General features: G+C 35.3%; 1 protein-coding gene across 1 annotated transcript; it reads left to right on the forward strand.

The window, feature by feature from the left end:
- The first annotated feature begins 6,866 nt into the window (after nt 1–6,866).
- On the forward strand, nt 6,867–7,478 carry LOC145128636 (protein RESPONSE TO LOW SULFUR 2-like). Its single transcript, XM_079063450.1, has one exon. The coding sequence runs from the start codon at nt 6,986–6,988 to the stop codon at nt 7,334–7,336; it is 351 nt and encodes a 116-aa protein (XP_078919576.1). The 5' UTR covers nt 6,867–6,985; the 3' UTR covers nt 7,337–7,478.
- Nucleotides 7,479–12,489: the final 5,011 nt, after the last annotated feature.

Here is a 12,489-nt window from a genome sequence, read left to right on the forward strand (position 1 = left end):
TACATACTTTGGATAATTACAACATTACCCCTAGCTTGGCTTACCCAAGCCCAAGGCCCAATCCATAGGCCCAAAGTCAACTAGGGATCAAAGCCCAACATATTGCCCAACTTTCCAAATTGGGCCCAAATCTCTACATGGACTTCCCTTAAGGCCCAATTGTTCAGTCCAGTCCAACATGTCTTATTCTAAGGGCCCAATATCATACAACCATCTAGGCCCAAACTATGGCCCAATTTTCCAAATTGGGCCCACACCCTCCTATGGGCCTTACCTTAAAGCCCATTAAATTATTCTAGTCCATTTGCTTGTTCTTGGATGGCCCAACACAAAGCCCAAGTGAAATTAGGGTTTCACATAAAATGATAACTAGGGTTAAGTGTTTCTTACTTAACCCATTAAGGACTTAATCCATTAAGTCCTTTACTCTACTAGATAAGTGATATGGAGTGATTTTGGGCTTAATACACAATCTAATCCCAATGGCCCAAAGATGGGTCCAATAAGTCTAAGGCCCAATACTCATAATTAGGGTTTTCCACCCAAACATGGCCCAATAGGCCCAAAACCAATCTCTAAGCCCATTAGGGTTTGCTAGTGGGGCACCACTCACTACCACCTAGGGTAGTGGCGGTCCATGGCGGCTCACGGCGGCGGCCACCACCTTACGGTGGTGGTTTGAGTTTCTTTTCATTAATCTTTTGGAAATTACAATTACAATGCTTTATCCAAAATAATCCACACACTCACTAACACACACACTAACTAATTCACACACTAATTAACACACACACACAGCCACACCATGGTGGCCGGCGGCGGTGCTTGGCGGCAGCCACCACCTCACGGTGGTGGCAGTGGCTTCCTTGCGATTTCCGGCTAGACTAAACATGCACTTATCAAAAATACATGCTCACACACCCGCTGAATGGTCACAAAACGACTCCCCAACCACCCACCAGCGGCTCAAGGCGGCGGAGATGCTAATGGCGGCGGCAGGCAACAACACCTAGCGAAGGGCGGTCCTTATAAGCCCCTTTTTCGATGACAGCAAGGTAACACACACACAAACGTCACCGGGGATCCTGAAGCACGTCAACGGGAGTGACAACATTGGTGGCTAGCAGCGACGGCAACACATAATCGGCGGCACAGCAACAACTTGACACCGATGGCGGCCTAAAACCCGTCCTCGATTCTCGACTGTTGGAGCCCACAACGTCACAGGTAGCGGTTGTGGTGTTTGGGGTGGCGAAATAGCAGCGACAACGTAGCAGTGGGACGGTGGCGCCGATCCTTGGTGGTCGTAAGGCTCTAACAGCGGCGACGAGGGTGGGTAACTCCCACCGGTTACGAAGCTAATTCCAGCAGCGCTCGTCATGGCGGTGGTTTCCGATCTCCACGGTGATGATGGTGCGGCGCTGGAAGTCTAGAAGGGAAGGTGGCGATCGGCGGAGGGGATATAAGGGAGGTTGCGGTTGCTAAGGGATCCTAGGGTTAGGGTTCCCGAAGAGTGACGGGTTTATATACCCGGTTACTTCAAAACTTCCCATAATATGCAATTCCAGCCCCTCCTTCTCTTATTCATTTCAATCTAAGCCCCTATTTTATCCTTTTAACCCGAACATCTGAAATTCTTTACAAATAAACTCCAGAATTTACCAATTAGCCCCTTGACCTATAAAATCTTCTCAAAAGAAGTCTTATAAAGTACCATTTAGTCCCTGCCTTCATAAATACTTACAAAACTAATCTGGAACTTACACTTTCAACCCTCAACTTCTAAAATTCTTCACAAATTAGTCCGAGACTTACATTTATTAATTTATTTAAATAAACGGGGCGTTACAACTCTCCCCCACTTAAATTAGATTTCGTCCTCGAAATCATTTCTTACCATTCCTTATACACCCAACCACTATAGTGAGATGGTCACCATCCTGGGCACATCCTAGCCTTCTCAGGGTAGCCATGACCAACCTTGCAAAGCCTTATATTCCACTGGTGAACGGATTCCTCACAACAGTCTACATCTACTCTGTCTGATATCTGCTGTCCTGAGATGGTCTGATTCCCTGACAGACCTCTCATACTAAATCATTACTGATGGAACCAGCCTGCTTATCTCTCAACTGACCCCTCAACATCCTTCTACAAAATAGGTTCACAAACCTAATTATCCCTGTAGATCACTTATACTTGGCCAAAACTCAGATAATCCCGATGTAAGTGACTTAGCGTATCCCAAGCTATCTGGGACTCTAACCATACATGAAATCCCAAAATACCATTACCGCTTGAGATACTGAACTGTCCGAAGCACTGAAATTTCTAAAACACTGAACTGCCTGAACACTGAAGTGCCTGAAACACGGAATTACCTGAAATACTGAACTACCTGAAACACGGAATTACCTGAAATACTGAACTGCCTGAAACAACATGCTGCTACATGGATGCTTTCCAACATCTATCGAGACCTTCCTGGTCTCAATTTTTCGCCAATAATCTGAAATACCGGTTTCCAACCCGATCGCGGAGCCAAAGGGCTCCCTACTTAGTCGCCTCACACGATTTCTGAACAAATTCCTTCTCTAGAACTAGTTGCCACTAGTCACCATGCCACTGAGGCTCTAATAACTTTCTGATCTAACTGATCGAGTCCATACGTCAAATCCTGACGTCACCAAACCCAAGGCTAAAAGTGATTGCTACATGACCATTGGTAGCCTTATGTCATAAATGACCTTAAGCAGTCCACTGCTTCTTTGCTCTCTTCTCTGTAGTGGCGCTTTCACAGTCTCACCACTGGCTTAACCAGGTCTAATCCGTCTGGGTAATTCCGAAATCCGATCCGTGGATTTCCATATCCTCACTGCTACACCCGAACTGGTGGGTACTACTGTTCTTTCCGTGCCCTAACAACGCAATCACGCTATCTACCAACCCAGTGAATGCTACGGCTACACCCGTAGACTTACAACACTTTATCACTATCTACTGCTAGTGAATGCTACGGCTACTCCCGCAGACTTACAACACTCTAACACTATCTGGCTGCTAGTGAATGCTACGGCTACACCCGCAGACTTACAACACTCTAACACTATCTGACTGCTAGTGAATGCTACGGCTACACCCGCAGACTTACAACACTCTAACACTATCTGACTGCTAGTGAATGCTACGGCTACACCCGCAGACTTATAACACTCTAACAATATCTGGCTGCTAGTGAATGCTACGGCTACACCCGCAGACTTACCCGGTAGGAGGCTACTGGCCAAGTAAGAGAATGAATTTTTGCAAATCAAATCAAACGGTCTGACCCAAACTGAGTCAGACCTTACCTCTTGCTGGACTCAGTAAGAGACAAAACAAACAAGCTCTTAGAGAGACTCTTGTTTTGATGATATAGTTTCTAAGTTTTTCTTTTGGACATTTGTAATAGAAGCAATATATATATATATATATATATATATATATATATATATATATAGAGAGAGAGAGAGAGAGAGAGAGAGAGAGAGAGAAAGAGAGAGAGAGAGAGAGGGGATCATTGGATGTTTAATCCCAATATAGCTACTTTGCAATTTCTTCTAGCTTCATGTTAGAGTTTTTAAAATATTTCACGGTTTTAAAAAATGTTTAATCTCATAAAGTTTCATATATATATATATATATATATATATATATATATATATATATATATATATATATTCATTTTATACAATCATGTATTACTGATAACAAAATAAAACATGTTTCTATATAATTTAGTAGATAAATGATTATTGAATAAATAAGATAAATGATGCTACATTATTTAAATTCAGTTTATTATATAAATTAAAATAAGATAAAGCATAGTTACATAAATAATAAACAATTATTTTTTCAACTTCAATGTAGTTTCCCAGTGATAATAGAGGCTATAGTATAATTCTTTTTGACATTTCGCTTTTTTAACTTAAACTTAAGGGTAAATTACACGAATGGTCCTTATGGTTTGGGGTAGTCTGCGCGCTTGGTCCCTGAACCTTTTTTTTAACTCGGACCGTCCCTATTATATTGTTTTGTTGCGTGTTTGGTCCCTATCAGACTTAAAAAGACTTTATTGCCCCTCCATATTTCTTTTCCAATTAACTATATATATTTTAATTAATTATTAGTTAAAGAAATTGTTTAATATATAGATGGGTCCCACCAACTCACCCCACTCTACAACCGTATCAAACCCTTTTACCCTTTCTTCATCTCTCTTATGTTTTTCTTCATCCATGGAACACTGAAAGAAGAGTCGCATCTCTCTTCCATACCCCTGCTTGCCGGAAAACCCCACAATCGTTGGCAGCCCTTCATCTCCTTCCTCTTTTTGTCCCCACCCCTTATTTATTTCCTTCCTTACCTGTAAAGAGACCCCGACAACCACTCTATTCAACACCGTCGGAACCTGCAACCAAAACCAAAGCTAACCAAATTAACCCTAAAATCCAACCTAAAACCAAAATCATAGTCAACCAAAATGAATTTTAATTTCCTAAAACGAATCTGAAACCAATGTGAAGCTATTTATAAAATATGTTTTCAGAAACATCATAAAGATCGATTGCATATATTATGATGCTTCAAGTCGATGGTCCAGAGGTGACCAACAAGAGAAAGAAAAAAAAGAGGGGAGGTGGGTCTCATACCCAGAGAGAAACAAACCTGCAATTGGGTCTTGGAAACCCTTGATGTGTATGCGTGTGTTACGTAGCCTTGATTCTTAGACGAGATTTCCTACAAGAAAAATGTTGTAGATGTGTCGTGAACTCCTGATTTCCAACTCCGACGAAGACTTTGTCTTCTCCGGTAAGGCTGCAAAAAGAGATCTGATAATCAATTTCTCTTCTTCAAAATCAATCGGTAGGTGTTGGTCGGTACCTGATGACAAAGAGAGGGTATCGGAGGTGGAAGGGAGGGGGATTGATGGCGATTCCGGCGATCCCTTTTTCTGATACGACACAGTTGAAAAACATGGGATGGGCAAGTGACGTTCGGTGGCTTTAAGTTTATTGGAGATGAATGTAAAATAGTAAAAGGTAAGGGATAAAGGTGTAGGTCCCTCATATTTAATTATTAATTTTTTTATTAATAGTTACAGGAATTATAATAAAAAGATTAAAAAAAATTAAAAAGGGTAAAATAGTCTTTTTCAGGGTGATATGGACCAAACGTGTAACAAAAACACGTAATAGGGACGGTCCGAGTTAAAAAAAAGGTTCAGGGACCAAACGCGCAGACTACCCCAAACCATAGGGACCATTCGTGTAATTTACCCTAAACTTAAAGAACATTGTGAACTTCTTTTTTGTCAATTGATTTAACTTAAATTTAATATGACTCAGCATTTCGATTTTCGTTTTTTTTTCAAACACCTCTTATGATATGGGCCAGGAAAACGTCATTACATGCGTACAACAGGCAACAGCCAATAGGCCCACTAAGCCCATCCCACTGTCCCACCAGTACCACTTGTACATGTCCTTTCGACTTTCCAGACGATTGTAGAAAAAAAAAAATCAAAAATCACGCATTTCTCAGTTTTTTCTCTTTCCACACTCGCCAAAGTCTTTAAGAAGATTCTCAAACAAACAACGTAAATCCGTAATATATTAAATTATCATCTTAATATTTATAATATAAAAAATATAACTAGGCGTGTGGTGTAGACGTGGTTATTGACAATATTTTAATACTGATTCAGTGATTTGATACTTGAAGATGGAGCAGATCAATAATGATTTTCTTGATACAAATGTATTAAAAACAATACAAATGTATTGAAAAACAAATAGACACGTATGATTCTTTAATGTATAAAATAGAAACTCATTATTTCAATACATCATATGAAAATGTTTTACTATGTGTTAATGTAATTAATTTGAAATTCAGTAAAGACTACGACGACGTGCAATGGTTTAAATCTTTAATGTATATTTGACCTTAACTTTTATATTATTTAAAGAATTAAAAAGTCAATTAACGTATTAAAATGAAAGTAAATAGGGTCGGCGAGAAGTAGCATTTTGAATCAGTTGAAGCCACACAGAATTTAACGAAATTATATAGTTTTTTCATTTGTTAGAGTTGAATTTATGGATGTGGCTCATACATATATTTGTTGTTATTATATATTTTGAAAAATAGACTTTATCATGCTTCTGAACCATCTAATTTAACTATTCAATTAGGAAGTTCATAAAATAATAATTATGTCATTGTTTTATTCGTTGCCTTACCTTTTTATAAAAAAACATAAAAAAAATCGTACACCAAAAGAAATACAAATCGTACCCAAAAATTTATAATATAAAAGGATCAAAAATGGTAAAAATAGTAAGTTATACTAATTGTTATCTATGAAGAAAATGTTGTGTACGAATCATTTTTTTAAATGTTTATCCCAACAATTTAGAGATTTTTTTTTAAACGACTTCTCGGTGCGCCGTGTATAACACACGCAACATTTATTTTTAGTAACTATTTGTTTTTTAAAAGACTTTTGACTTAAAAACCGATGCACGATACAATGATGAACTCTATCTATAAATAAAATTTATTTTTTATTAGTTAACATTTTTAATTAAATATACAAAATAAAAATAAACATAGTTAATAAAATAAATAAAAATAAAACAATACAAAGGAACCTTACCTAAATATTCTAATATAAAATAGGGACGGAAGTTGTAAACTTTACAGGGGTCTAAATGGTAACTTAGCATAAGGTTCAAGGTCTGGAATGCAAAATGGAGCAAAATATATCAGATACATTGAACCTGGACATCATACCATTTCACTGCCTATATATTTCAAAACCCTAATCAAGGAAAGGATCAAAGAACGTACGCCAACTAAATTCATTCAAACACGCAAAACCTTTCCTTCTTTGTTTTTGTAAAAACTAAAAACTAACGGCCCTAAGCGAGCAGTTCAGATGGCGCAAGTGCAAAACCACGGCCATACCACGACGGCGGAGATGGTGGTAGATCATCAGGAGGAGGTGTTGAGAAGGAGGAACGAGGAACTGGAGAGAGAATTGAAGAGGAGCATGGAAAGAGAGGAGAAGATGAAGATGGAGTTGCAGAAGATCTGGGAGAGGCTGCGGGTGGCGGAGGATGCGGAGGAGCGCCTTTGCTCGCAGCTTGGTGAGCTTGAAGCGGAGGCCATGGATCAGGCACGTGATTACAGAGAGCGTATTATAACGTTGATGGAACAGCTGTCGGCAGCCCAGAAGCTTATACAATCGGCTTCACTTCACATACCTTCATCATCAATGGCTTTGTAAATTGAACACTACTTGTAAATTATTTTTTGTGTGAACATGTGTGTATTCTTGTGATCAAATTTCTGTAGAGAATTGGATTATTCTTGTGATCGATCGAAACTTTATTTCTGTAATAAATTACTATATATTAAGTCTGGTGTTGTGTCTTCCTCGTTGGATTGTAAATTGGGGAAAATAATATTAAATTCCACTTGATTCCTACTATCAATTTAAAATAATCAAATCTTTTTGTAATCTCCGATCATTTATTGTTATTATCAAGACCAAGGGAAAAAAAAGGACACTCCCTCACCTCATTTCCTTGAAATATATTAGGAAATTACAATTTTTTTTTTCATAAATACACAAATAATCATAATTTTGAAGATTATAAATTTCTAAATGAAATGTCATTATTTTATTTAAAAAGTAGGTATAATATCTGTGTCATACACGAATTTTTTTTTTTTTAAAATAATATATTTTATTAAGCATTACATGTTTAATAATTTAAAAAACTGAATTTAGAAAGAATATCAATATTAACCGTGAATGAATTTCTAGACTCGCGGATTTATCGACCTCAAGTTTGTAAGATTTCTGCAAATTATCGTGAATTCAAAAGGGATTCACTGAATGAACTAATTTTTGCAAGATTTCTGCAAATTATCGTGAATTCAAAAGGGATTCACTGAAAATTATGTTTTTCAATTAGAAATGTTGATTTGAATTTAAATTGAATTTAATACATTAATTAACAAATTACGTGAGAATTTATGGAGACATTTAAGTTTCCTTATTTTCTTTATTATATTTTTAGATTAGATTTTTTTATAATTTAATAACAAAAGCCAAAAAACCACAATTGGCCAAGTGTATTTAAATGAAATCGAAAAAATTAAAAAAATGTCATGTTACATATTGAATTAGATAATGACATGTGACAAAAAAACTTTCGTTTATTAGGTAGGATTTGATTTTTTTATACATATAAGATAAAATGCCCTTTGCACCTATCATATAATTAAGTCATTCTGATATATATTTTATGTGGATAAATCAATTTTTTAAGTAGAAAAATTGTTTCATTTCGAAATAGATATGAATTGTTTAATTATTATTTAGATTTAACAATTTCGAATTATTTTTTTATTTGAAATGTTGAACTATATGAATTTTGAAGTGCATATTAGATTTTCGAACCAATTTTTATGATATATATATATATATATATATATATATATATATATATATATATATATATATATATATATATATTAGTTGTGAGACCCATATATTAAATGAGTTAATTTAAAAAAAAGTTAAATATAAAGGTCAAAATATTTGAGAACTTTGAATTTATAAGAAAATAAGAAAAACAATGAATTATTATAATGAAATGTTTTTTATCTTTTAAATTTAAACAAATAATTTAAATAAATAAACAAAAGAAACTAATAAACTTTAATTTTGAGAATTTTGAAATTAAAAGGTAAGTTGATTAATGAAATTGATACTCATTTATTACTACATTTATTGCAATTATTACATTAAAATATTATGTGAAATTTAATAAAATAGAAAACTAATAAAATGACATGTGGAAAAAAAATTAATTCAAAAAACCACAAAATGACATTTGACAAATTGACGGAGAGTGTGACAAGTGACAAAAAAAACCTTCATTTATTAGAGTGTGTATATATATATATATATATATATATATATATATATATATATATATATATATATATATATATATATATATATATATATATATATATAGAGAGAGAGAGAGAGAGAGAGACTAAAACTTATCATAATTAATCATAATTTTAAAACAGTTATATTTATACAACATCATTGGATGTTTTGTTCGTAAAACCATTATCGTTATTTTTAAATTAATATGTAAAATGGTTTCAAAACATCATTAATCTTTTGGCCATGTCCTATCGAAAAAAGATTTTAAAAAAGACAAAATTGCAAAAATGGTCCCTGTGGTATGCATTTTTTTGGGGTTTTAGTCCAAACCCCGACTTTTTTGGATTTGTGGTCCTTTTGAGCTAGTTTTATTGCAGATTTGGTCCCTTGATAAACTAAAATGACTTTAATACCCTTGTGTATTTATTTTCTATTTCTAAATTCATTTTTTTAAGTTTTAATAAGTATTTATTCATTTTAATAATTAAAAAATAAAAGGGTCCTCTCTCTCTCTCTCTCTCTCTCTCTCTCTCTCTCTTCACCAGTGCTCTTCCTCCGAACGCCATAACCGAAGCCACTAGACGTCACGCTGGTTCCTGCAACTCGAACCGCTATCTCCTTTGATAAAAGATGTTAACAAAGAGTCACGTTTCCATATCTCCGATTCCGGCCATCAATGTCGTTTCAGATCTGGAACACCGCCTTCCTTTGTCGAACGTTACCGCCTCACTTGTCACACCCCAAAACCGGAACGACGGAATCGTTCAGGGGTGAAGGACGTCATGTTTAGTATCACGAGATATGTATATGGTAAGCAAGTAATGAACAACCATTTCATTTATAAAGAAAGTGTTTACAATGTGTGTGTTCACAAAACATAGAGTTCATACACAAATAACAAAACAAGACTTGAAGCTATAATGCTCCATCTTCTGAATCCCCAGCACGAGCACCTGTCTAATAGTCTCCTAAGAATACAAGTTATTTGAAAGAGTTGATCAGCAATTAAGCTGGTGAGTTCATAAGATTTTAGTGATATGAGTAAGTTGTAAAGTGTTGTTGAAAATGTAGATGTAAAATGGTGTAAGTTGTAAGTTCTGTTTTGAAAAGATCGTCTGTTCCTCTAGAAAATCCTATATTTCCTACTTTGATGGAAGTTTAAGTAAAATGACACTACAACCCTTTCTATGGGTACTAAGCGGATACGAGTTATATAAGACTCAGAGTAAACAAACAATCGATTGTGCGCACCTGCCCTAAGCTCACAATCAAACAAGGAACATAAATTAAGGCGGATAGCACACATCCCATTGGTTGTTAGATCATCGTCGTATATAACCCTAGTGTAAACACTTGTTACTCATGGAGTTAATTGTAATGGTTCCTTTATATCTAATGAAAAGTTCTTTAAGAAAACCCATATTTCTTATAATAAAATGGTGACCACAGTGACTACTTTTATAATAGCTTAGTTTATACTGATATATATAATCTAATATCGGATAGAAAGTTAATTGAGTGAATCTGCCCTAAGCCCACAACCAAACAAGGAACAGGAAGTAAGGCGGAAAGCACACATCCAACTACCTATTGGGTATTAGTTTTATATATAAACATGATGTATAAACTAAGGTATTATAGAGTTACTCACCTAAGGTCCTTTAAATTGTACTGGTTTAATAAAATGGATTAAACCCTTTACTGGGAAGTTTCTAGTTTTGTATACCAAAAGTACTGATTTTGGAAAGTATGATTTGTACTAGAAAAACTGTGCTTTGACACTGTGTCCTATGACCTGACCCATACCTGGTACCCTTATGATGACTTAATGTATACTAAGCATACATATATATAGAATCGGATAGAAAATAGATTGGGTGAATTCGTTCCAAGCCCACAACCAAACAAGGAACAGGAAATGAAGCGGAGAGCACACATCCTATTACCTGTCGGACCCTATTGGTGTGTATATATATATATATATATATATATATATATATATATATATATATATATATATATATATATATATATCCTGTGATGTATATATTAAGGAATCATAAGACTAGCATTATGGTCCTTTCTTTTAAACGTAGCCTTCTACCAAGGCATCTTCTGTTAAACGTAGCCTTCTACCAAGGCATCTATTGTTATGTGCTAGACTCGACTGTTCTGTTTGTCGTTTGTAAAAATGTATATTTTCCCTAGTTTATAACTATCTTAACTCGAAAATAGTTTGAGTTTGACTTTCAAGTGGTACTGTCAGTTTATGAAAGTAATGGGAAATGTAAGTACACAGTTGCCGTTTATAATGACATGCGGATGTATTGATGGCCTAAAAACATGTTTGTTTTATTACGGTCATAATGTGAAGGCTAGTACCCCTACTATACGCTCTCCTTGACTGGAGATTAAGGGAACCAAACGCGACCTCTGCAATCAATTACAAGCCGTGTAATTCACATTAAAGTTATATGATCATGTATACCCAATATAACTATCACCTTTTGTTTAGAACAATGAGTTAGTGATTCATTGGTATAATTAGATCCTGTAGTGGTTCCATGCTATAGCAACTTAATATGTTTGTTCTGTTATCGTGTATTGTATCTAGTATGAACTGAATCTCTAAACTATACCCATTATAGTTTACTAATGTTTTACTTGGACTGTTATTGAAAAGACTCGTTGTACTACTAAGTTATGCTTGTACTTTAAAAACGGAGTTTGATTAACTATAAAGTAACATAACTTTAAAAGAGTTTTTGAAATGTTTTGATCACTTATAAAAGACATAAGCAACATTTTGAAAGATGTTTATAACAAACAATTACACAATTATCATTGTGTTCAACTTGTATTCCCCCCTTAAAAGCATTTAAAACAGTTAAAAGATTCATTACGGGGTATGAACTCACCTGATGTGGGTGATTCAAACGGGTATGTGTGTAAGGATGAGAAGTTCCACGAATGTAGTCCCGAGACACAATAAGTCCTAAATGACATATAAGGACACATATTGACATGAATATAGTGTTTATAAACAACTATATGAAATGAAACACCTTCCGGGACTAGGAAACACTTTGACCAAGTGTTGGAATCACATGTGATTCATCAAAGGGAAGTGAAATGACACAACATGAGTTTACTACCATGGGTTTACGGCCCAAGGGAGTTTACGGCCGTAAACTCATGGTCAAACATGCCTAATGTTGGTTTGAAAGCTATGGAAACTTTAGGGACTTTTGTTCTACACTTGTATGAAAAAGACCAACCCCTTGAAGGCTTTTGATGAGTTTACGGCCCTAAGGAGTTTACGGCCGTAAAATCATACTCATTTATGTATTTGAGTGAAGTTTAAGGTCCTTCAATCATCAAGGAAGGGTTCTGGGTCACTAGCTTTGCATCTTATAGGGTTTATGGTCCATACATGCTTCAACATGGAGTTTACGGCCAAGGAAGATCTT

The sequence above is a fragment of the Lactuca virosa genome, chromosome 8 (assembly GCF_052849685.1).
Source record: "Lactuca virosa cultivar CGN04683 chromosome 8, Lactuca_virosa_CGN04683_v6, whole genome shotgun sequence".
Classification (NCBI taxonomy): domain Eukaryota; kingdom Viridiplantae; phylum Streptophyta; class Magnoliopsida; order Asterales; family Asteraceae; genus Lactuca; species Lactuca virosa.

Coding starts and splice junctions, on each gene's coding strand:
- LOC145128636 (XM_079063450.1), top strand. CDS start 6,986: ATGGCGCAAGTGCAAAACCACGGCCATACCACGACGGCGGAGATGGTG.